The sequence below is a fragment of the Cynocephalus volans genome, chromosome 11, assembly GCF_027409185.1.
Source record: "Cynocephalus volans isolate mCynVol1 chromosome 11, mCynVol1.pri, whole genome shotgun sequence".
NCBI lineage: Eukaryota > Metazoa > Chordata > Mammalia > Dermoptera > Cynocephalidae > Cynocephalus > Cynocephalus volans.
Window position 1 is genome coordinate 11,744,952 of NC_084470.1, and position 26,367 is coordinate 11,771,318.

Below are 26,367 nucleotides of genomic sequence, written 5' to 3' on the forward strand. Positions count from 1 at the left end.
TGTACATACATACTAAATACATATATATGTGTGTGTATATGTATTATATATATCAGATAAATGTATTAAAATAGTGAATACATTTCATTGCCAGAAATCACATCCTTGCAATCAAATTAAAAAATAAATTCCCTTGAAATAAATATATTTAGAATAAATGTAGAAAGTAATACTACATGCCGTTTTTTCTCCACTAGAATCTACAGTTCTGTATGAATAATTGAGGACACCACGTACCCTGAAAAGAATCAGAGCACATTGGCTCAGTGATGTCAGATGTGCTGCTGCTCCGAAGGACCAGATGTTGCTGTCCCACCATGAGGTGACCAGATCCAGCTATAGGTGCATTTTCTGACTGTTGACACTCTTCCACTTCTGTGAGCATTAACACAAAATATGCAAGGTGTAGTTCAAGATTTTTAAAAATACTTTCACCATTTAAAACAACTGATTTGAAAAATGAAACTTCATATACTTTTCACAAAAATTTTGCAATAAGATAATCTGCACTTACATCATCAAGATTCCTATACTTGTTAACACTAATATTCTACTCCAAGAATACATTTTCCTCTTAAGTTCTACAAAGCCATTTATTTTTCAATCAGAGTGAAGACTGAAGAAAAGAAAAAAAAAAAAAAAAAGAAAAGAAAGCCATGAAAATAGTTGTGAACAGTAAAAGTCATTTGTATTTCAGGGAGAGGCATGCCAAGGAAAGAGAGATCCACAGATCTGGGAGATGCACAGGATGAGTAATTTACAATTGAGGACAGCAGAAAGTAACACACACACACACACACACACACACACACACTAAAGGAAGATGAAAGGAAACATGGGAATTTCAACTTTATTACTCCTTTTGACAGATAAATGTACAACTGTCCAAAATAAAATAATTATTTAATGGCTCATATCACCGAATGCAACGTTGAACTAAAGTAAAAAAAAGATTCACTGGTATTTATAGAGAATAAATACCTATATGAAATAAAATAGAAAACCATAGATGAGTACTGACCACAGGATAATCTCAGCTAGTATTGCTACAAACTATACAGAATGAGTTCCCTCCTAGCTTGTTTCTAAACTGCACAGTTCATTTTAATCTCTAAAGACCACCCAAGGCACTGGAATAATCACCCCACACTCTCCCTCTAGAGTCACAGCTTCAGGGCTACAGTACCTTTTGCCCAGGTTATTTTAATAGTCTGCTAACTATTCACTGTCCTCCTCTTCTTGCCACCATCATATCTATGCTCTATATGGCCCCCCAAGAGGTCCCTCTAAAATAAAGATTTGACTGTGTCACTCCTCTTAAAACCCCACGAGGCCCTCTATCATTAGAGGATCAAACCTGTGATCTTCGGGGTGAATACAGGGCTCTCCCCAATTTCACTCAACACCACTCCCCCCGTAGGACCTCTCGCTCACTTTAGGCTTGAGCGATACTAAGCCACTGGCACCTGCTGTTCACTTCCTCCTGCTAACCTCAGACCTGCTCCCTCATCCCTCCTCCCCATGTTACCCTGGACACATCCCCCTACAGGACTGACTCTGCGTGTAAACCCCTCTACTATGTTCCTCACTAAACTCGATACTCACTGGTGCAGTCACAAACTTTATATCCACATAACTAGATCATATTTTCCAAAGATTTAATTAGCTAAAGTGTCACTACTTCTAAGAAGAGACTGATTAAAATTCAGCCTGTATTATCTTACCTGGCTGTGTCACCCAGTTCCTCAGCACAAATGGAGATCTGCTGCCCAAAGGACCACCTTCTCTATGACCCTGTAATCTGAGCCATAAACCAAAGTGGTGGCTCACCCCAACCAAGAAGTTACATATAGGAAGATTCTAAATTTAATTCAAAGGATTTCAACACAGGATTGCTACTTTATTTTTTCTGTCCAAATGAAAATCACATTTTATAATGCACTGATACAGTTACATGACCTCAATACTATGAAATTTGTGTGATTCTTCACTTACAATTCCAAGTACTAGACAACGGTACAAATTTGGATGCCGATGGGAAGCTCAGCTTGGAGTATAAGTAAAGACAGGCCGAAGTAGCAAGAACAGACAGACCCCATAAAGCCTCATTTTTTCCAGGTCGCCTTTGCCTCCCTCTTCTCCTCAATAGCAAAGAACTGTTCATTTTTCCACAGAGAAACACAAGGCATCTGTGCAAATTTTTTAATCTACCAACACATCCCAAAGCAGAGAGTAGGCCCTTAGCACAGGTCTACTGCTAGTCTCTTCAGCGTCAGGCAACAGAAGCCAGATAACACCATGGGGCCAGCCCTTCCCGCTGTCTTCTTTCATTGTTTATTCTAATAATGCAAGATGCTAAAACCTTCTGGGAAGAGTTTATATTTGTTAATGAACCTATTTGTTAATCCAATATCAGTAGAGGGAGCCCAAGAGCTTCCCAACTTTCTAAAAAATAATTGGCAGGTGCCAGTTTTTATGGACAGTGGGACGAGTGGGTTTTATATTCTCTTAAACCTGATGCCCAAAACTGGTAGATGTTGGTTTCTGGGCTATGAGCAGAAGCAAATAAGAACTGAGCCAACACTGGCAGCATCTTTCCAAAGATAAAGAACATCGCCATCTGGTGGGATGCAATAAGCCACAGCCCCACTGCTTCCAAATCAGAGTGTCCCCACTGGTCTTCAATCTAGCAGACGGACGAAGAGCCTGCCACCACCAGCTGGTCTGCCTTTCCAACAGGCTGGCCCAATGCAGCTTTTAAGGCTTTGTTTTTGTAAAACTGTCAGGAGGGACTTCTCAGATGGAGAAAATCCAACCCTGTAGAAATAACCAGAAAGTGGCAGGGCGGGGGAGCACCAGTGATGGAGTGGGAAGGAAAGGAAAAGCTACAATGTCGAGTGTGCTGTCATGTTGTTGGGGCCCTGAGCTACTGCTGTAGCTGACTATCAAACGAAACAGTGTGAAAAAAGAATTTTCAATTCTCCTTATCTGACAATTTAAACCCACCTTCCTGATTTGTAAATGTATACTTCTTTTCTCATAATTGGTACTAAGTATATAATCAATACATGTTTTGTATAAATGAACAAATAAATCATAATTTTTTTGTTTGTTTGTTTTTAACAGTTCTTGGGCTCCCTCTGCTGGCATTTTATTTGTTAAGAAAGGAATTTATATTAAAGCTGCTCCCATTCCAGTGTCAGCTGTCGCAATTGCTCTTTCATAACAAATGAAAATAATTTTAACACTGATATGCAAATATCAAGACACAGGATTACCTGATATTCAAAATATAAAAAGAACAACCCAAGATATATAAAAATTACTCTGTAAATCCTAGGAGATCTAATATCTCCTTTGTTTTGAATGTCACACAATTTGTTTGAATCACTTGAAAGAACTAAATTCTATCTTAGATTCGCCAAATCATTTACTCCCTCAAGAGTCTAGCTAATCCCAATAACCCAAATTTGAAAAACACTAACTTTCTCATCTCTTGGTAGTATAAGTTATACAATACCATCACTAAACCATTGCTTTCTAAAGCTCCATTCAAAACACCGGAAAAATGATCAAATATGCATTTCTTCATTCTATTTTTTCACACTGAGAGAAGAATCCACATGATTAAATTAAGTAACTTCTTTAGTAACTTCTATTTTTTCCAGATGTCTATTTTTCAAAACAATTTCACTCAGTTTTTAAGCTAATAAATCTTATTAAATGGAGTGAGGCTCATTCTCCAATAGCCAAAATTCTGGGTTCCATTTACTACAAGTACAAGGTTGCATAGTCAAAATTAATAGTGTAATTTTTAAAATTTTCAAAACCATGCATGATACCAAACTGACCCTATAAAAAGCACAGGAGATGTATATCCACTCAGCGTCTTGACCTTTCCCACAAAGTCACAAAGGTGAATCAGCCCAGGTCCTGTCAAGGACCATTTACACTTCCTGGAAGCCCATGAACAAGAAGCAGAAGCAGCAAAACAAGGCTTTCCATTATGTCCCATTAAGTCTTTTTAGAAAGAGGGAAGGTAGTTCTAACTACTATTATAATATCCCTAAAAGAAAAATTAAATCTATCATCTGCATAGCCTGTAAGTGCTATAGGTTGATAAATATCCCAACATAAAAAGCATTTAAAACTGCAAAACAGCTGGGAGGTACTGTTCCCACAAGGAAAAAAAGGAAAATCACCAAAACTGCCAGTCCTACCTCCCATGCATTTCTTTATGGAGCTATTCACATTAATGAAAACAGGTGGTTGTGACTCTCCCAAAATACAAATAATCCTCCCCAAATTCTGCTGCAGCCAAATAAAGAGCCAAAAGAATCAGGGTAAGATATAATAGTGGTTGAAGGTAAGTAATTCTCTGTTGCTCATATTATTAAAACAATTTTGACAGGTTGACTTGTTACGTAGATTAGAAACAAAAACAAGAAATGTTAACTTATATGAAAACAATATTAGCAATCATCGATACGGTGAAGAACTTGTGGCCAGAAAGTAAAATTAAATGTGTCTGCATATTATCTAGCAATAGGTTAGCAGGATATGCCTACACGGTAGGATTTAAATTGGAGCACAAATTCAGTACTGTAATGTGCCACCAGTGGAAAATGTACAATCTCAGCTGAGGATTGATACACATGCCATTGGCCAGTCTCTTGATAGGACAGTCACAAAGAACAATGGCATCATTTTAAGTAGCACAGAACATATGGCATCAGACCCAGAAGAAGCTTGCTACTGTAGTTGTCACATGAAACAAAGAACAACAGATTGTTCTCAAAGTCACTACAGCCGTAAGTCCCTTCACTCTTCGTTATAAAAACAGAAAAAAGGATGGCAAAGGCAGGAAAATATAGACTCAGTCCAGCCTGCTTCATTTCACCCTATGCCAGGGTTTCTCAACCTGAGCACTATTGATATTTTGGGCCAGATAATTCTTTGTTGTGTGGGCTAACCTGTACATTGTAGAATGTTTAAGCAGCATCTCTGGCTTTCACCTGCTAGATGCCAGTAGCACTGTCCCACTATGACAACCAAAACTGTCATTGCCAAAATCATCCCTAGTTAAGAACCACTGCTCTAAATCATATTCAACTTCTGTTGGGACTGTATGCATACAGACAGAAACCAAGAATCTGAGTAAAATAAAATGTAATACTGAATGAGAATAAGTTTCCAAATTGAGATTACTAATAGGAAGAGGTTTCTTGTGAGAATATTTTGGAAAAACAAGTAAAAACTGAAGTGAAACAACATGGGGAAAAAATGGACTGTAAAATAAAATTTTCACTATGAAAAAAATCCCTTTTGGGTGTCTATCAGCCAATCAGGGAGAAAAATTATTTTAAATACTTTATTAATGACCTCTAACCAGCAGCTTTTTTTGAAAACCAAACAACTGAGCAGTAATGTAACTGACTGGTAACCATTTTTCTTACTGTTTTTCACCTTCAGTATTCACTAGAGAAAAAGAGTTTTCTAAGAAACATTACAGTCCACAGCCTCAATAAAACTAACTTCTCCCCTCATATTCTGTAAATTAAATAATACAGTACTTTACATACCCATAAGAAGACTTATGTTTTTGGGCCGAGCCCGTGGGGCACTTGGGAGAGTGCTGCGCTGAGAGCGCAGCGACGCTCCCGCCGTGGGTTCGGATCCTATATAGGGATGGCCGGTGCGCTCACTGGCTGAATACCAGTTACGAAAAAGACAAAAAAAAAAAAAAAAAAAAGAAGAAGACTTATGTTTTCATTCTGCTTTGCTAAACCACAGTATGACATAATCTAGTGCAACAGAAAGCCACAATTATGCTATCTCCAATTATTAAAAATATACTAATCTATAATGCCTGAAAATAAAAGAAGCATGAAATATTTCTTTAGTAAGAAGATTCAGTTTACCTTAGAATCATTGAGAAATGATTAGAAATTGACCTACTTATTCACTGTAGAGCAAAGTAAATCCTTTTGTTGAAGAGAATAGGCCAAAAATCACTTTTGGTGCTGTTAACATCTTAAAAAATCAAAAAATGCACTGTGAATAAACCACATATGGCTAAATTCAATTTTAATTGGCTGACATACAGAAACGATGTTTCTTTGTTTTGGAAATGAGGACTTTTATGTACTGCTTTTTTTTTTTACTCAAATAATAATCAGTATGAATCTATGTAAACCGATCATTACTTTATACATGAATATTATTTATTAACTCCAAAGAAGTTTTGCCTGCATAATTTTTCCAGTTTTTGGAAGGAACAGCAAGCACTTTGACATTAACATGCTCACTTTTATAAAATGTTATGAAAATTCCCTTACTTAGGCACTCTATAGAAGGGGGTATCACATTTTCCCCCATTAAAAACTATGGGTTAAAAAAAAATCCTTCTATCTTCCTTAATTATGAATGCAATGGCCAGTGGGGTTACAGACATTTTTCTTGACTCTATAATTGCTACTAAATATCTAACTACATGAAAACAATTACTAATATTCACTGGAATTTATTGCAAGTGCAGTGATCAGGTATGCGTGAGCGACATGGGGATATTAACAAAGGAAGCAAGGCCCGGAGGCAAGCAGGAGAAGCCCAGGGACATGGAGGGACACAGGAGATGGCGTTACAGTACCTGACAGCCTGTGAGAGCAAGAGTAAGAGAGACCAGGGAAGAGAGCGCTCACGGTGTGAAGGAGGAGCGGGACGCTTTTAGTGGCAGGCAAAGCCTCGGAAAGGTGGACACAGTTGCTGATAGACTGGCTTCGCTTAGCTTCCAGGAGAGATAAAGTAATAATTATGTCAGAAGAACATCAGGACCTTTCACTTCTTTTTTATTATCATTTTTCTGGGTTCTCTTTAAACATTTAAAGGAAGTCATCTTAAACGTTAAAGGAAGTCAATACAAAGCAAAATATTTAATCATAGTCTGTAAATACAGACAACTTTCAGTCATTCTGATGACATAGAAAACAGGGCAATTCACAAATAATCGATTTTATTTTGGACTGCTTTATATGTTTAGCCTTTCCTTTTTTTCTGCTGATTGACGTTTGGGTTATTCATTCCAGCAGACATTAGTTTTCCCTTCCTAAACAACACACACAAAAAGACCATGGTGAGAGAGAGAAAATCTTGCCTGAGATTAAAATTCTTCCATAAATAATAAATAATTCAGAAATTGGTTTAGTGAGAGCTGACTGTATTCAAAACAAATCGTTTAGTGTATTATATCCTAAAACCTCAAGAACACATAAAAGTCAAGTTGAACATTAGACATATGAAAAAAGGTGAACTCTCCATGAAACCTACCCTATATACCTATATTCCATGCTTATTAAACGCGTACTTTCTTACTGTGAACCTTATGATGTTTTTGTACACTGCTAGTCAAATGAACATTTGAGAAAATAAATGGACACAGGAAGAGAACATGCCTCACATCTATAGACAATCAGTAAAGTCAGTCTTATCCTCAAAACAAAAATATAAAGGTTTACTTATTGATTTATAAAGGTTTACTTATTATTTTTTATGTGACTTTAACATTAATGAACCAGAACTACGAATGACAGTGACACATCTGCAAAAAGTGAAATAAACTTTTTACTTGACTGTCTTTTCCCTCCATCCTTTGCCTATTAGAATTCTCAGTAAAAGGACCATCTGCAATGTGATTACAGCATAACCCATGCAGGTGTAAGGTAATATGCAAATGAGTATAATTCCATGTAAATGTCAAACTGACTGACAAATTTCCTAAAAAATTCACTCATCTTTCTACGTCAGACTTTTCATTTATGTTGTTTTTAAAAGTTTTCCTTTTTTTAAATCAAATGATTGTGCATTTTTCTAAAAATAATAACTAGATATTTTAGAAATAATAATTTCCACACAAAACATTTCATATTTTAAGATTTGCTCTGCTCACTCTTTCCTTTTTGATATCTAAACTCTTGCCATCACTCATACTCAGGGACAGAGTTTTCCTTTATAATTCTTTGACACTCTCCTTGTCAGGGCTTTTAAGTTAAGTTTTAAATTAGTGTACTCTCTGTTAAACTAAGTGCCATTTCTCTACTCTGCAACTGTTTATTTTGTACATTTTATTTTATATTTCCTTCATGCCACGATCAGTGATATTTTCTCTACTTCAGTGAAATCTGTGGGGCAAATCGTTATGTAACAATCTTAAACTATCTCTTATTGGGGGGAAACAAATTACTTTTAAATGGGTCTTCCATAATAAGCATCTTATCACTAAAAAGTAGCAAAAACTAACTTCATGAGCTACTGTTCTCTCATAAAAAGGTGGTTTCTACACAAACCAAACTCCACCATGAAAATAGGACTTTTTAAAAGAAGAAAAAGTGAGTTATTGTACAAAATAAAAATAACAGAGCTGAGTAAAACCACTAATATTTACTCCATGTAGATTAATTTTATAAAACAGCATGATATAATAAAATCTTCAAAGACCATTGTTTTTATAGGTAACAAAAAAAAGGTTCATAATATTTTATAATTTTTAAAAACATAAAATATGATAGGAAATACATATATATGTATCCACATGTGTATAATATAAAATACATAAAGATAATGGGTGTGTCCAACTGAATAGTTCTCCCTTCATTATTTTTTCTAAGGTTATGGTTCCAAATTTTTAAAATGTTATTAATGCTACAAAGGCCAGAACTATGGTTTTTAAGTACATGCTCCACAAATACCTTTACGTGATCTTGCAAAAGTGCTTGTTTTTGTAATACTTTGGCTTCTCAGACACCTAAGAACAATGATACCCGCATTGAGTATTTTCTAAAACATACTGGTGCCTCTACCATATTTTTGGTTTAAAGTAGCTGCTGAAAAACTAAGATGCAGTCTCGTCCATGGCTATGTTTTGGCCAAGTAGTGGCATATGGAAGATGCAATGTACAATAATTTGCTGCTCATTAAAATGTGAAAATAAAATTTAGAAAGTGTTTTCAATTACCACTTCTCTTATAATTGTGATTCAGGGATTGTGAGAGACAGCACAAAGTCTGGGCAGCTCAAGCAGGATGCCACATTTGTCATAAACTTCTGCTCTGATCCCTTTCTTTTAAGGATCCAGAGACAGAAAAAAGAAGTTTTTAGGAGTTGGAATGAGAAAGGGAATTAGTGAATGAGCATCCTCAAAAATTGCCCGTTATCAGGAACTGGGTCTCTCCTCAGGAGAGAGAATGAAGGAAAGCAGGAAGAAGTAGACTAGGAGGAGCATTGAAATAAGGTGATAATTACCAACAAATGCTATAACAAAAAGCATGAGACAGAGTCAAGGTATAGTATGTTTTCATAAAATCTCCAACAGGATTATAAACCATCTATAATAAGCCTTTACTAAGCACTGTAAAATGCTGAGCTTATATGAATCTTTGTTTTATGATCAGAGGATCTTGTGATTTTCTGAAGTCAACATGCTGAATATCAATTACAATTGCACGGTATTATTGATGAGAGAAACTATAGTAAACTCAGATAAACTTGTTTTAAACCTGAGTTACAACCTCCAAGTCCCTGTTTGTTCTTATTAATACTGAATACAAGCTTTCTTTTTAAAGATTTCTCTTTTTGTTTTAGGGTAAAGTGTAGCAAAGTAGTCTGATTGGGTGGGGGTTCTTGGTCAACTACTTGTTAATTCAAATAGGCTGTAAGGACAACATCTACAGGCAAGAAAAGCTCAATTTTCCAAAGGAGCAAAAACTAAAAATGTCTCCACCCAGTCCGGAAAACTACCTGCATCACTCTGCTTTTCTCTGCTGGAACAGGTTGCCGCGCTCTCTTAAGAATAATGTTGTTTAACAATGGTAATAATGCAACTAATCGTGTATTTATCAAGAATTTATCTGTTTAAAGGCTCAAACAAAACCTCTATTTTCTTTATTTTACACAAATATCTTACTCAATATTAATATCTTAAGTTCTTTTTCACAATGTAGGATTTAGAAATAAATATTGAAAATTATGATTTGAAAAGTAACCAGAACCGGAAGTAAAAAAGATGTAGAGACTTTTCATTTAATAAAAGGTCAAATACTTAAATTATGAGTAGAATTTTGAAATATTTTATTCCTATAAATCCATTTTAGATAATGACTAGATTTTTGAGAAATATTTAAATGAACGTTTACCGGTTGTTTTCTGTCGAACGATATTTCTTGCCTTCTCAACTCCTGGTGCTCCAGATGTGGTGGCACTCCTAAATCGCATTGGCTCTGTCACATCTGGGTGGCTCCGCCAGCTGAGAGAAAAGGATCTTCCCACAGTGGTTCCTTTCTGAGACTCTAGAACACAGCCTGATAAAGAATAAGAACAAAAATCATCTAAAGGCTGAATTCATTATTACTCATTTCATAGCCTGGATTGCTCAAATGGGACACATACAATCATATATAATCAGCAGACTTCAAAAACTTCAAGTCTGTGGGAAAATAGAAATAAAAAGATAATATGAATCTTTTCATGAACTTTTTGAAGTACCCTTGTAACGGTGTCTAAAAATTCCTGTTGCCAAAGTATTTTCAAGAATCTCCAACTGTCTCATGAAAATTATATCTTCATTGTACTCACTCCAAGTGTACAAAAGAACATATTAATAAACCTTTCTCAATACAAGAACCATGTCAAATCAGGTTGTACCACTGTTTCCAGGACACTCCAAAAATCACTACTTATAAACCAAAAACTCAGAGATCCTGATGTTAGAATAGTACTGTGTCCTACAGATGCCAACCATTCCACAAATCCCCAGAGAAATCCCTGCCTATAAAGTCTAATGTAGATTCAGTCAAATAAGCAAAATAATAAAAATTTATACATAATACAAAATCCTATTTTAGCAAAGTTCCAAAATAACAACACATTGCAGTTTGAGATTCAACTTTTTTCTCTCTCTCTCTCTCATACTGCTCTAGTCAATTATTACAGTGAGAGGTCAGGGACTCAAAAGAAATAGAGGAGGAGAAAGACTTAAAGATTTCTTCACAGGTATGATATGGCCAGTGACAGCCACCTGTGGCTTGTTTTCACCTCCAGGTTCCTCTGACTGTGTTTTTTGTTTCCACTAGTCTAGTGCTTACAAGGCAAGTGTTTCTATAATGAATATTTAAATCCTTTTGTTAGAATAAGGCAATATAAACCAGAAATATCTGCTGTGGTCATTAACTAAATAATTTGTTCTGTACCATCCTGAGAATTGCGTTTGGAAGTATCTGCCTTCCTAAGACAAGCCTAACTCTTCATATGAATCTCTGTTCATACAGTGGGAGGGAAGAGAATATTGCAGGGTGGGGTATGCGTGTGTGTGTGTGTGTGTGTGTGTGTATGGTGTGTGGTGTGTTTGTGCGCATGCATGTAGTACAAGAATTTCGGGAGGCAGGGAATGTACTTAGTTTGAGAAGGTGGGTCCTGATCTCCCATTTCTGCTCCTCTCTTCCTCTACCCTGTGTGTGTGTATGTTTGTGTAGCCATGTTCCTGGTTGGAAGCATCTGGATACTCTCAGGCCCTGGGTTTACATAGAAGCCCTCACAGCTGTTAAAGGGGATGGGAACAGAGGCCAAGGGTCCAGGTTCTTGGCTACCTGCCCCTACTTCAATCCCAAATCTCCAGTATAATGTATTTTTTTTAATAAAAGAGTTCTGTATAGCTTCAACAGGGGAGAAAAAATGATCTGCTGCTAAAAATAATGCTAGAAAAATCATTGCATTAAACTGTCTAAATCTAAACTGGGATTAAACTGTTCTATTAGAATATGATGTAATTAAACTACTTTGTTTTGGCTTCTTACTAACTTGCTTTTACTAACTGGTGCTTTAACAAGCTACTCTCAGACTGCAATGAAGATATTATAAGAATCAGTCACATTAATTATATGTCTACATAGTTAACTAGTCATTGTAATTGGTTCACACCTCTCTGTATCCACACCCTCTGTTGTCCTCTCCCACACTGACTCTGGGCTTTGTCACATAACTTACTTTGGTAGCAAAATTGAATGAGCATAGGCTTGAAATGCACTTGAAAATTTGAGCTTGCCCTCTTGCTGTTCCTGCAACCCTAAGTCATTATGTAAGGAAGGCTGAGCTAGCCTGCTTGGTGATAAAACATGTAGCCCCATCACACCCCACTGCCCTGGCTGACAGCCAGCCAAACCCTAGAAGTAGAGCTGCCTAGCTGACCGTTTCATAGCCCAGCTGACTGCAAACATGGGAGGAAGTCCAGCAAAGGCCAGCAGAAGAACTGACCAGCTGTGTCCAACCCATATGGCCAACTTGAAGTATCATGATCCAAATAAGTGGCTGTAACTTTAAGATGCTAAATTTGGGTGCTATTTATTGCACGAAAAAAGCTAACCAACAGAGCCTATAATAAGGTTATTAACAAGGTGTAGTCTACCACAATAAGCAATGTGTACCCTTTATGAGGCTTTGAAGGAGGAATGCCCCCAGGTCTAGGACCAAGAAAAGCTATGTTTCATCTAAGTAACTGGATTGTCTTTATCTTATATACTGATTCTGTTTCATGTAACCCTGAGAAGATCAAAGTCAAATGCAAGGTAACCCCCTTCCCACCTCCCCAGCAAGCACAGGAGTCTCTATGTCATGCATTTTAACCACACCTACACTACCCCCCACTCATTTTGCCCCTATTTTCCTTTGCATTTGACCTACTGTATTATATGCGTTTCTATAAGTTGCCTCAAATGAGAATAAGTTGGAGTATAAATGAATCAATCCAAAGACACGTCACAGTCCTTAAGAACAGTACTAAAGATGGGGATGCCAAATTGTCATTCCCAACAGAAATCACCACTGATGCTGTCTACCTTAAAAACATTTTCATTTGAGACTCTAGGTCTCAAAACAATTTTTACCTAGAAACACAACAAAGCCAAAATGGCTCCCATCTGAAGCATTCAGAACTTTTCCATATGTACTCTACTGCCTCCCCAGGAAACAATTTAATAGTGTGGCATTTTTAGTTGGACTAGACTCGCTTTGATTTCCGGCTTTACCATTTCTTAGGTATATAACCTTGAGTGAGTCAATCACTATAAAGTTTCTGTACTTCCATTTCTCTGTCCTTGCTACAGGGATAACAGTATCTACTTCATAGGGTTACCATGAGGGCAAGGAAAGATAACATGGACAAAGACCAGCCATTATTATTAGTTATGTTTTCACTACTACTTCTTCCCCTCATCTTCCTTCACCTTCCATAGCCTCTTCAGAGATTCACCATCCTCATTAAGGGGACAGAGTGATACGAGACACAATCTGAGCCCATCATTAAATGTTTGTCTACTTCGGTTCATTACAAAACTTCATGCATTAATTGCTTAGACGTATAAATGCATGGTCCCAGACATCTGGTGTTACCCTGTAAGAGTGGAAATACCTTTGCCTCGCTGCTTCTTTTCCTTTTGTTCACTTAATTTATCCAGAGGAAGGTTTGTCATCTCAACTCCATAGACGGTCCTTGCGAGCACTGCCGTCAAGGAGTCCATGATGTTGGCCCACTCGTTTATGAGTTCCTCCCATTCCGTGAGGGACGAGAGCACACCAAGAAAGTCATCCCAGAGCTCTCGAGAAATGTATACACACAGGTTGGCTCGGATCCAAGCCACAATGAGCGTCTAAAACCAACCAAGAAAGAGAATCCATCATTTTCATTTGGAAGAAGTACAATTAAAAAAAATGTATTTTAAATTACTATTAATAAATTTTAAAATAAAAAGTATTTTTGGATGTTGTTTTTCTTTTCTTCCTTCTTTTTTTTTCTTGGCAGCTGGCCAGTACAGGGATTGAACCCTGGACCTTGGTGTTATCAGCACCATGTTCTAACCAACTGAGCTTACTGGCTGCCTCTGTTTTCCTTTTAATTTCTCAACATTCACTTGACCAACTGTATTCAGGATTTAAGACTGTGACTTTAGTTATTATGAGCAAAGCTATTGATTCAATATTATTCTAGTGTCTATGGCTGGCCCTGGCTATAATTAGGAAGAAGACAAAGCCCTCTGTACAACAACTATTGTTTTCTGAGACAGCTCTTTCCCCCACTCTCCACAGTGGCTACTTCAAACCTCCTCCTCTTTATGTAAACCTCCACCCACCAACTCCTCCCTGATTTTTAGCAGATGGACTCTCTGCAGACTTCAGAAGAAACAGGGCCCATTAAATGCGATCCCCCCCAACCTCTGCCCACAAAACCCACACTCTTACCCACATGCACCCAGCTTGTTCTCCACCTGTGGGCTGTGGTCCCAGGGACTCCTGGTCTTCTACACTTGCCCCCCACCTTCCTCAGAGTCTTTGTGCTTCCATTAATCCTGACTCTCCTTTGTCTCCAATCTGTCCTACTTCCCCAGATTCTCCCTATCAGCATTTAAAAATGCTCCGATTCTTCCTCATCTTAAAAAAGTAAAAAACTTCCCAGACTCCCCCCTCTAGCTATAGCCATTTTCCCTCCCCTTTCAAAGCTGAGCTTCTTGAAAGAACATTCCACACTCATTCCATCCCTACTTCCTTATCTCCCAGTCAATTGGCAGCTCTGGCCTTCTCCCTTCCAGCACCACTCCACCTCCTGCCTGGTTTTGGTCTCCATTCACATGCCTCCAGTTATTCCCTGTATGATGCTGACTTCTGAATTTCCACGCCCAGTCCAGATCCCTTGCAGGTTTCCTGACCTATCTATGCACTTACTAGACAGTTCTACTGGTACATCTCACAGGTACCTATAATACTGCATAGTAGTAAAAATAACTCAATTTCTTCCACTGAGATTCTCCCAGTTCCTCAACCTGCTCTCTCCTGCTCCTGGCCTTTGCCATCCTCTTCCTTCCCTTGCTTCTGTCCTTTTTGCCTCTTTAACTCCCACTCATTCTTCAGGTCACAACTCAAACACCACTTACTCCAAGAAGGTGACCCTGAATAACCCCCACTCCGTCTCCCAGCCTCCTGGAAGTAACCTGCAGTTCCCGCAGCTCCCTGTACTCCCCCATCAGAGCACTTACTGCTCCTTTCCTTAATTGTCTGTTGATTTCTCTGTGTCCCTCCACTAGTCTTATGGGCCACAGCACTACAACTGGTCACGTGGGCCACCTTACCAAACGATTACTCTTACACTCTAGATATTTCCTTACCTTGAAATTACCCCGTTCCTTACCTCTGCCCAAACATTCCATATCCTTTAAAATTCAAATAAAAATATCTTTCTCCTAAACAAGTGCCTCTACATAGCCAAGCTCATTTCAAATGAACCCCAAACGCTCTCCTAACCTTATAAAGGAAATCTTTATATCCAAAGTCTGTTTAACTCCCCTGAGCTGTTGTCAAAGACAAATGCCCTTGTTCGGGTCCCAGCCTGCAACTCCCTCTGCGCAACTTAGACGCAAACAGGCTCTCAATGGTGTCAGGAGTTGTACTGTGCATGGGATGGGATGAATTTGCTTTTCTTCCCCCCAAAATCATATATAGATTTTAAAACAGACAAAAATTTTTTTTAACATAAACATAGGAAAACTTTGAGAAACAGAAATTGGTCTATAATTAGGCAGGCCTACTCTGATCACTTTGAAAATCATATTTAAAGTGTCACTTCTACAGTATACCTGTTCTTTGTGTTTCAATTCGTGTTTACCATACTTTTTAAAAGAGTAAAAATGTTAAGGTAGAACTAAAATAGTTAAGTACTGTATATCGAAAGCAACATTTTAAACACTAATATTTAAAACCGGATACTTAAATCTGATATTTAAAATGAATTTTCTAGAAATGAAGAACAATGCAAAAGAAAAAAATAATTTCATTATTATTAATATTTCATTAAGTATTTTTGTTATGATTAAAATACCAGCTTCTGTCTATTCATTTTTATACTCCTATTTTCAAAATGAGTTTGAGGCCATTACCATAAAGTACATATAATACAAAAAAGTTAATAAATATTATATCAACAAACATAGTAGCAGAATAAGAGCAGAGAGTAGAGACTGGTGATGCTACTAGAACTCAGCCTCACATTTGGATGCACTGCTAGCTTCAGGGATAAAACCAGATGTCTTGGTGTAATAAGATGCCTATACTGGGAATCTTGTAATGGCTTCACTTTATTGACTAATTATAAAATAAGGACAGAATGTTTTCTTGCAGCTTATAAAATTCATCCTAGCAAATATCACAAATGTGAATGCAGACCTGTTGAATCATCATCATAATTTACAACCAACAACACTTGCACACAGAGCAAAAGTGTAAAACATAGTTAAGGGGTTAGGGGTGGAACCTTTGGACGTGAAGGCAGGGTGCCCTTTTCATCAATTACCCTTTTCCAAAAGGAAGAGGGAAAGAGAGAGCCTCAGACTAATGCTTCTGCACTAACTTGGTTCGTGACCTGGGGCAAGTCACTTGGACTTTCTCAAGTCACATTTCTCATTAAAAATAAAAGAAACCTCAGTTTCTTCAGGGCTGAAATTCAATGTTTTATCAGAAACATCTTGGCACACAACCTTCATAAAAAACACTCCAACTCATAAATTACTCCTTTTCTTATGTACATTTGCTAACCAACCACTTCTTACCTCCCTCTACTTACCACACTTAAGGGGAATATATAAGTTTAAAGTAATGGCTCAGACTATAAATAGCAGAACCTTAGTTTCCTGATATACCTAAAGAGCTCCAAGCATAAGATTGTATTTAGTACTGACAACAGATTAAAACACTGCTTAGGGCAATTTCCATTACTTGGTAAATATTTAAAACTAAGTAAAACTCATCCATCATTTGAAGAAAATTTACAGATTCATATTGTCTATTGGACCAGGAAATAAATAAAATTAGAAAAAGATAAAAGTATAAATGTCAAATTAACATTGCCTTTAATAGTCTCCTTCTTCAAATTTCTTAAAAATTCAAGTATCTGGCCATATGACCAAATGATAGTAACGAGATAGCAAATTTTACTTGTAGTGTGGGATTAAGGCAATGCCCACTTGACAGTCTCCCTAATCTATCTACCTCCCCTCTTAGATCTCACATAAAGACTTGGGAGGTCAACAGATGATCTTAGATCCTGAATGAATCCACTCTGACTCCTATGACAACCCTACAGGGTAGGGAGAAGTCCTTTCCTGATTGTGACAGAATAGGGAAAAGATGCAGAAAGGTGAATTAAGTGGGGTGGTCAAGGCCACACAGCCAGGAGGTGGAGGAGCTGGGATCAGAAGCCAGAATCGGCCAAACTCCAAAAAGCTCATCCTCTCTCCACTATTTTATGACTAGTTCTTAATTTAAGCATCCTTCTTGATCTATCTACTGCCAAAATAATAACAATAACATCAAAATCATTAATAATTCATGGACTCAAAACTACTTTAAGATCTGACAAGATGTCTCCATTAATGGGGGGGAGGACTTTTTTTCCCCAAAAAACACAACTCCAGAATAGATTCTTGCTTAATTCTGTAGCAAATTCTCTCTCCAACTCTGACATACACAATAGAAGTAGGGCCAGGCAATTGTGAGAAATGAGGCCCAAGCACCTGCCGGCATGAGGCTGGCTTCGGTTCACATCCACTTGGCAGCCCAGTCCAAGAACTGGGAGCTTGGGAGGGTGCTAGAAGTGAGATGCTCCACTGTGAGAGTGTCTGTATGTCCACGCAGGCAAGAAAGCAGTGATTAGTATCACTCTACAGGCAACCGTGAAGCAAAGTTGGAAACATGAAAAAGAACGTGTAGGGCTGCTTCATGTATCCACTAACCAGGTAAGGCAGAGTAAAAGTGGTAGCATTTGGGAGGCAAGTGAGTACATCTCAATATTTTGTATTGCCTCTCATACATTTTTCATCAAGCTAAGATCACTCAATCATATTAAATTATTAAAAATTAATACAGACTATTAAGTTTTCTTGTGTTGCCATGAAAATATTTAGCTTTAAAGAAATAATTTCTCTTTTTGTCACCCTCATCTACACATCCCCCCTGTATTCTAGATATGCTGTTAGTATATATCCTCCAAAACCACCTTCAGGTCAACTGAGGACAGAGGTGGTTTCTCCTCCCTGCAACCGTCACTCCCAGCTCAAGATCCACCATGCTGGCACCTGCTGAACTACTCAAAGTCAGACCCACCCACTGTACCAATGCTTTTACTTGTGTAGAATGTCACATTTTTCCAGAGCCCTTTCACACTGTTCTCTTTGAGAAATGCTTCATAAATTCTATGTACCTCCCATGTACATCAGCTATGCTGCATCGGCTGCCGCCCTTGGGACCCTTTGACACCTCCACTTCCCCAGGCAGTTCATCAAACATCGGCCTGCTCATGTTCTTGACCCTACTCACCAGGTGAGATGCTAGAAGCACAGGATCTCCTAGGCTCTCTACTTGCCCCAAAGGCCGGCCCAGCCCTCCACTGTATTCAGAACTTCACTCCTGCAGTTATCCTCTCTCTCCCCCAGACCACCCTGTCCTCTCTCATTGGACCTCCCACTGGACAGCAAACATCTTTTCGTACCACCTGCTCTCCACCTCACCCTCCACGCATGCCTCCCACTCCAGCTAGCTCTGCTTTTCCTCCTCCCTTCCACATCAAGACCTCTGCAAAGTCTCAGCTATGCTTCCTACCTCCACTGCCTGGCTCTTCTTTTCTCCATTTACTCCAAGAGACCTCATTCCCCTAGAACATTCTCAACCATCCAGAATGTGTCAAAGCCAGTGGTCAACTGGCCACTCTCCTCTTACCAAACACTCCTCCCCAGGCATCCAGGACACACACTCCTCTGGTTTTCCTTGTCACTCACTGGTCACCCTTTCTAACCTTCTCTTGCTGGCTCCCTCTCTTTCATCGACCATGGAGATGAGTCTCCCCTTTCTAGGTGAACCCATCCAGTCTTGTGGCTTTGAATACAATTGTCCAAAACATCGATGGCTCTCATGTTTTTAATCTTTTTCCACAGTTCCATTCAACATTTACCTCTCCAAACCTACCTGGCCTTCCACCAAGGCCATCAGCTCTTGTCATCTTCCTATTTTCTACCACCCTCAAGTAAATCAAAAGAGGAAGTAGGAAGGTGTCAGAGAGGTAGGAAAACCTAAAAGCTCAGCACTGATTGTAAAGAATAGAATACAATCTTTAACAAAAAGCTAAGAAGAAAAATTTCTAATTAAACTTCTATAATTTTAAAGTTTAATGTTACTCTTAAAATTCTCAATGATTAAAACTAATTTGCTATAAAATCTGATTAATTTCTTACATTTGCAGTGTTTTAATAAAAAAGACTTACCCTAAATAGTAACCCTGCCATGTTCTGTGCAAACAAGTCCTTTATTTGTTTATCCTTTGGCTTCTGCATGACAGCTTCTGTTATCCTAAGTAGTATTTGCAACATCTGTTCCCTGGGCAACCCAAAATAAAATCTCATATTAATAATCACATTTCCAAAGTACTTTAATCTATAGATACAAGATATTGTCTCTTAAGAATTCAGCAACATTGATAGTCATGTGTTACTAGACAGTTTTAAAAGTCTGAATGCCAACTACATAATGAATACCATATTTTGTCAAAATAAGCTATCTTATGCTACAATAGCTCTAAAAATGTGCTTCCCATGTTCACATCAATAGGCAGGATACAACAGTTATCACTTCAGCCTGATCTCCCCTTGTAAAGAGGGAGACAGAACTGTTTTCTCCAAATATGCCATTACCCTAGTGGTGTTCGGTGAATAGCTGTGCCTATTTGAACTTTTGCAGCACTCTTTAATTTTCTCATCCATTATTTTACTTAATCTGTAAGGTCTTCCTATCTTGGTGATAGAAAATAAAATTGACTTTCTAGTCTTTACTATGGGGACATATGCAATCAGCATCATAGTATGGCTGAACTTCACAGTATGCTTGCAGGCAGGATGGGTGTAAAAAGGTCATTACTGGACACTTACAGGCATGCTGCTTGTGCTTGGGAGATCCTCACTGCACTACAGGGAACAACTGAGACAACTGCCATCACAAAATCTCAGTCACAGTGTACCAGTATTTCTATAGTATCTCGCAGAAAGGGATTCTATGTAAAAGATCTCTGAAGAGTATGAAACACCTTAGAAACAACATAACACTGCTAAATCTGATAACAAGTTCTTAGAGAACAGCCAAAGAGCATTTTTCTTTCTTACAGCTAAGTTATATTTTTCATGTCAGAGTGTCTGCTCACTTTTTCTTTCCCTGGATTCCGTGGGAACAGAGAACACATTCTCTTTTGTATACAGGGAGGTCCTTTTGTTCTTGAGGGAAATCACTCAGGTTCTTCTGAGATTTTATACACTAACAATTCATTCATCTTACTACATTCTCCTTGGCCTTACTGTTCTTTGGTAATAAAACTGAGAATGGGACAAAGTAACTTGTCTAGGTCAGATAATGGGATCTCTAAATCATAGTTCCTTTATACTTTTCTCACAGCTCTTAATATTGGGACAGTGTTTTCTCTTCCCAATACATGATACTGAATCTCATTAAACTTCTCATGGTGTGGTGACCTCTGGGGACTTCCTGCCCATTTGATTTGGGTCCTCAGAGTCATCTGCTGGCATACATTCTCACTGCATTCTACTCCTCTTGTTTGCTTGTTCCTAAACACTGCCTATGGAACCTGGAAGCCCTGAAAAGGAAGAGCTATCAAGTTGCGTAAGATCTGGGCCTATGTGCACGGAGCAGGATGGCGACTTTGAAAAGGAAAATGGGGAGAACAAAGGGTACGGCACTGGAGAAAGCCTGTCGCTCACCAAGCTCTGGGCACCCAGGCCCCTATCATGGGAGGCAGGGAGAGTGGCACCCAGTATCACCACTGCCTGCTCACATCACGTGATGCTTAGGACAAAAACAATCCCTCGTACACAGGTGGTTACATCATGAGAACCTGATGAGAAGACGAGACTCTGTAAGTTTCAAATAAAACCTTAGTCATGAGAACTGCTATCAAAAAGTACAAACCTGACCGAAGCAATGCCTGACCAAGACAGAGAGTTAATTCTATTTTTGAACCTATGAAAGCTTGGAAAGCCATGAAATTCCCATGTAGAATCTTCTGGAAGAAAATGAAGGTAAAAAAACTGTCTACCGTTTGAAAAATCTTTCGTAACAGAAGAAAGACACAATAACTGACAAGCTGCCAGTTTTGACTATAGCTTCTTCCTTTCTATCTCGTGAAACACAGACGTGCTTGCTCTTCCTCAAAGGAGAGCTGCTGAAGAGGGTAAGAAACTTTTGTCGGAGGACATGAAGTAGGCATGTGTGCCGCCCTCACGTCCCACAGAACAGCAACAGCCTTCCTGCATTCTGCATGACTTACTTCACCTTCATCTCTCACACAGCAGTACTGTCACTCATTCACGCATCAGCTATTCCATTTCAAGACCACTTCTTAGCACTTCCCTGGATACAGCCCTGTTCTAAGCCACCATCATCTATGGCTACAGACTTTGTGCTCCACTGCGCAGTGCATTCTCCACATGGCAGCCAGAGAGAGCTTTTGGAAAGGTAAATTGGACTATGTCACACTTGCACTCACAAAGGGAAGCAGCCCATGTCCTTCCTTCGGCCTACAGGACCCTGTGCAACCTGCCCCCAGCCTGCCCCTGCCTCTTCCCTCCCACTCTGCCTCTCACTCTGTCCACTCCACCATATTGGCCATCATCTCATCCTTCCTTGAACACACTGCTTTCTTTCCTTCTTCCTCCCTCAGGGTTTCTGCACTGGCTGTGTCTTCTACTAAAAACACTCTTCCCTTAGACCTCCCCATGACTCCTCCCTTCACTCAGGGCTCTGCTCAGAAAAGGCCTTCCCTGACACCTGATGACAATAACTCTCCACACTGAGCAACACACACCCAACTCGGGCCTCTCTGTCCCTTCCCTAGCTTCTTGTTCTGAGCACTTAATACTACCCGAAATTGTTCTATGTGTTTGTAATGTCTCTCGGTCCTATAAGATTGTAACCTCATGAGGGCAGGAACACTGTTTACCTAGTTCACCACCATACTCTTATAGTAGAAGCTCAGCTCTACTAACTATTTGTTGGTGAGTATTTTCATCTATTTTTATAATTTTACCGGAAATCTCTGAATTATTAAAGAACAGAATTGCTTAATTTTATTTCCTAGAATTTTCACCAAAACAAAAAGATCATCGAAAATATCAAAATACTACTAATACAATGGTATACAAAATTCAGAGTTTTGGGGAAAAAAAGGATAAAATATACTGTTGATGCAACTATGGTATCAAGGAATAGATATTTCAGTTGATAGCATGCCAGCATTTCTAATTACTTTCAATATTACTGATGTGGCATTTAACTTTGTTTAAATCATATTACGTATCACTGTAATATTTCCAGCTTTAACAACTGCTCAACTTGGCAAACAGTGCTAAGTGTTTAAAAGTCTGGGAAAGATAACATTGGAATTTACATTTTAAAATCATCATTTTGATACCTGTGGTTTCATATTTGTGAACTTTCTGTATGAGATTCCTCTGGGACCACCCTTCCCCCTTCCCTAATCTTTGAAAGAAAAGGGCTGGACTTGGTGGTCCAGAGCCTCTACCAGCTCACACCTGCCTCTTTTCTACAGTTTCCACCAAAAGCAGACAGACTCCTTCCAAAGCATACTTCATGCTGACTCGAGGACATCCAGAATACGGGCCTAGTAACAGGAACACCCCATTGATTTCCAGTAGGGAAGGTGCCACCAGCACTGGTCTGCAGTGGCCTCAGAGGACTGAGAGTTGGAGGCAAAAGATCACTTTGGCGATGCTGATCACAGCAGGGTAGGCAGTAGGCCAACTTGTTTGCATGAGGGTGATGACCAAGCAGGAGGAACATGCAAAGGACCGGCCTGAGAGGCATTTTAAAGGTGGAACTGAGAGGCTGCCTTTTCACTACATGAAGAGAAGAGGTAGGAGTGGAAAGTGACTGAGGCTTTCTGGTCTGTTGCTGAGAACCACTGAAAATACCTCATGAGATGGAGTGACGAGATGACACTCACTATGAAAAGGCATGGGAAAAAAACCTAACGCGTTGTTTACCTCTAGGGACACTATAAACACAAAAACACCAAACAACAATGAAGATGAAAAGGAAAAAACTTTGTTACTTTTAATGACACCACTATATTTTTGACTGGACAATTTATTTATTCAATTTGATAATTTATTATTTAAAATAATTGTTTTACCAAAATAAATTAAAACGTCAAGTTGGAAGCAATAAAAATAAGATTACAGCATTTCAGAGCAATTAAAAAACTCTCCCAGTCTTATGAAGAATGATACAAAACACCAGTTACTGCTGTTCCACAAAACTATGTTTGATGACAGTTTAAAATGGAAAAATTTACTATTAAGTAACATGACTACTTATGCTTAGTTCAAGAACATTTTTAAAAACAATAATGAAAATAAATGAACCATTAAAGTACCATGTACTTACCTTCTTCATAATTCACAGAAACTGTTACAAAAGACTGATTAGCATCTTATTGTTAACTTTGTAAAGCCATTAAATAAATAGGAGCTTTAACATTTTAATTATGTTGAAAAACAGAAACATCTGCTTTATACCATTAATTAATTTGATATAAACTTACCACGTCTTTTTATTCATTGTAAGCTCCATTATCATGCGCCTAAAAATAATCAAAACAGCTTTACAAGCGTCAACTTGTTCTTTCAAGAGCATGGGAACTTCAGCACATGGTTCCAGTAAAAAGACATTTGCAGCGTTCGTCAAAAATACCTTCAAATCAACGATTTTACATTAGAAAATACAGTTAAACATATACATTACATTCAAACAAGTTTTGCTTAAAGATACTGACATTAATTTCACTCTACCAATGAAACACCTTGAGGTTATTTCCAGACAGATTCTGTTTCAGTAAGGCAAGGGTACCAACACATACTCAAGACCTTTTTAGTTCACCCCTTAGAATCACTTTAATACTGAGACACTGAGACTGAAAGTCCTTTTCCTAAAAAAAGAAAAAAAAATTACTATTACATATTAATATTACAACTTTAGAAATTTTAAGTTGGAAAAGCTGTTGAAGGCTTCTTTTCGACATCCCCTCAACGTTAAAAGGAAAAGGGGAAAACAAGATAAGGTCATTGTGTCTGGGTGAGAAACTTTGCGGGAGAGGGGAGAAGAGGACCTATAGCCAGACAGTGTCTAGACAGAACCATGTGATCCTTATTGCCCCCCGCCCCCGACCATGAACTCCTGTTGACAGAAGCACAGCCAGCACCACCCAACAAGGGCAAGAACCTCGAGGAGCACTGCGTGCCTGGAGATACACAAAGTCACGTGACTTTACAATGCACATCTTCCAGGAGCATATTTTTTTAATTTGAGAACTATATTATGTAGTAGAACACAAAATCTAAGTGAATTTTTAGATAAAAACTGAAATAAAAAAAAAAAAACCAATTTAGATCACCATCAGCCGACTATGCTCTGCCTCAGACCTTTAGGATACAAGTTCACTGTCCTCTACCATCAGGGGTATCTCAGTAGAAAAATGCCAGAAGCACTGATCCAGGCTATCACGTAGTTAAGTTACCACTTTAGGGTCACTACAGTAAAATAACAGTGTTACCATTTATGTAGATGACACTAGTGACCCATCAACTTCAGAAATTGAGTTGTCAATGTGACGATGAGGACAGGTCAGCTCCATCTATCTACAGGTACATTCCTTCTTAGGTCTCCTTTGTGTTCAACAGTCCAAACTCAAAGGATTTGGGAGAAAAGAGAGCTTCTCTGGCTTATTTGTGGATGAAACTCATTATTGTGATGTTTTAAATACACAAACTGGCCAAATTTAAATGAACATACTCAAAAGACAAGTGGGAGAATTAAAATGTTGACAGACTCTAAAGTTATTTTATGCAAGATTAAAAAGGTATCATGTCCTGATTTTCTAGGAAGAATCACTAAATAAGCACTGTAATAGTTGATAACAGGTGATAAGATCAACCATGAAGAATTTACTAGCCTCTATTAAAGAAAAAAGGAAAACAAGGAACTTTTTGACTAACAAACTATAGCAGTTTTAGTGACTATGTTTTTTAAAGAAGTACAACACAGATGATATATTGCAATAAAGATCCTTTTAATTCAATATATTCAGCTTCTTGAATTCAATTGAATTAAAAATTTTTGCACATTCCCCAGTAAAAGTAAGGAGTCTTCATATATTATACCTTTACTTTTTACAAAACATCGAAATGACAACTTCATGAATATTTCTCATTACTGTGTTGGAATTGGTTAAGGTAAAAATAAACAAAATTAATATGTTCATATTATACTTGTCAAAAGCAGCTACAGAAGAGTACTATCTTATCAAACCTCATTTGGCCATTTTTTCCTAATGAACCAAGTAAAGGAGCAAGGTATCCGTTATAAAGAAAACTAAAACAACTATTTAAATCCAAACTAAATACTTTTTTAAATGGTAGAGCTTCATTATAATGAAGTAGAATTATTTTTTTTCTTGGTTCATCTAAGTAGATATAACTTATCTTTAAGAAAACAAAAAAAACCACTCTTCTGAACCAGGGGAGATCACTGGCCCCCGCAACTGCCACTGGCTGATGGCTGAGATGGCAACCTACTCAGAAGGAGGGAGCTTTTGAGGGACTAAGGGCAGGGACTCCTCCAAGTATTTCTCTGATGACAACACAGGTCTTATTTATGAGCTGCACCAAAGTTCTTTGAAGCTGTACAGGTAAAATCATCATGGTTTTTTAAAGTTAATTTCAAATTATTTGCTGATTTTCAATGAAAAATGAGAAAATTCATAAGTATGGTATGTTAAACTGCTAATTTGATTTAAAACAAACAAGATACCATGATAATGAATCCTATCAAGAGCCTGATGACAGAAACACAGCTTCACTGAAAACTGGGTAACATGCATGCCATTCCCATGCTTTCCCAGACTCCAAGCCTGGCCACAACATGAAAGGCCTAAATAGACACAGCTATAAACTTGGAGGGTGGGGGAAAGGGAGCAGGGAAATGAGATGGCACTCTGTATTTTCACTTACACTCCTAACAACCTCCAGGCTGGATGAGAACTGAGAGGTAATCTCTCAATCCCCATGTTTGAGATAAATCCTGAAATCTGGGGAGGTTATGTGATGAGACAAAATTACTCTTTCTGATTTTCCCAAATGGAATCAGTTCTATTTCCTAAACCCATCTAAACAAATATCTATAAACTACTAAATTAGTCATCATTCTTCA

General features: G+C 38.2%; 1 protein-coding gene across 4 annotated transcripts in view; it reads right to left on the reverse strand.

Annotated features, from left to right (window-relative positions):
* The window catches only part of RALGAPA2 (Ral GTPase activating protein catalytic subunit alpha 2), a 318,832-nt gene that overhangs the window by 202,196 nt on the left and 90,269 nt on the right, over positions 1 to 26,367 (reverse strand). For 3 of the 4 annotated variants that reach the window (XM_063113597.1, XM_063113595.1, XM_063113593.1), the window contains exons 13-18: positions 23,705 to 23,853; positions 19,344 to 19,455; positions 13,454 to 13,691; positions 10,188 to 10,352; positions 6,650 to 6,787; positions 238 to 375 (exon numbers count right to left, since the gene is read on the reverse strand). In XM_063113597.1, the coding sequence (XP_062969667.1) occupies positions 238 to 375; positions 6,650 to 6,787; positions 10,188 to 10,352; positions 13,454 to 13,691; positions 19,344 to 19,455; positions 23,705 to 23,853 (940 nt within the window). The remainder of the gene's footprint in view (positions 1 to 237; positions 376 to 6,649; positions 6,788 to 10,187; positions 10,353 to 13,453; positions 13,692 to 19,343; positions 19,456 to 23,704; positions 23,854 to 26,367) is intronic. The other variant, XM_063113596.1, reaches the window with a different exon arrangement.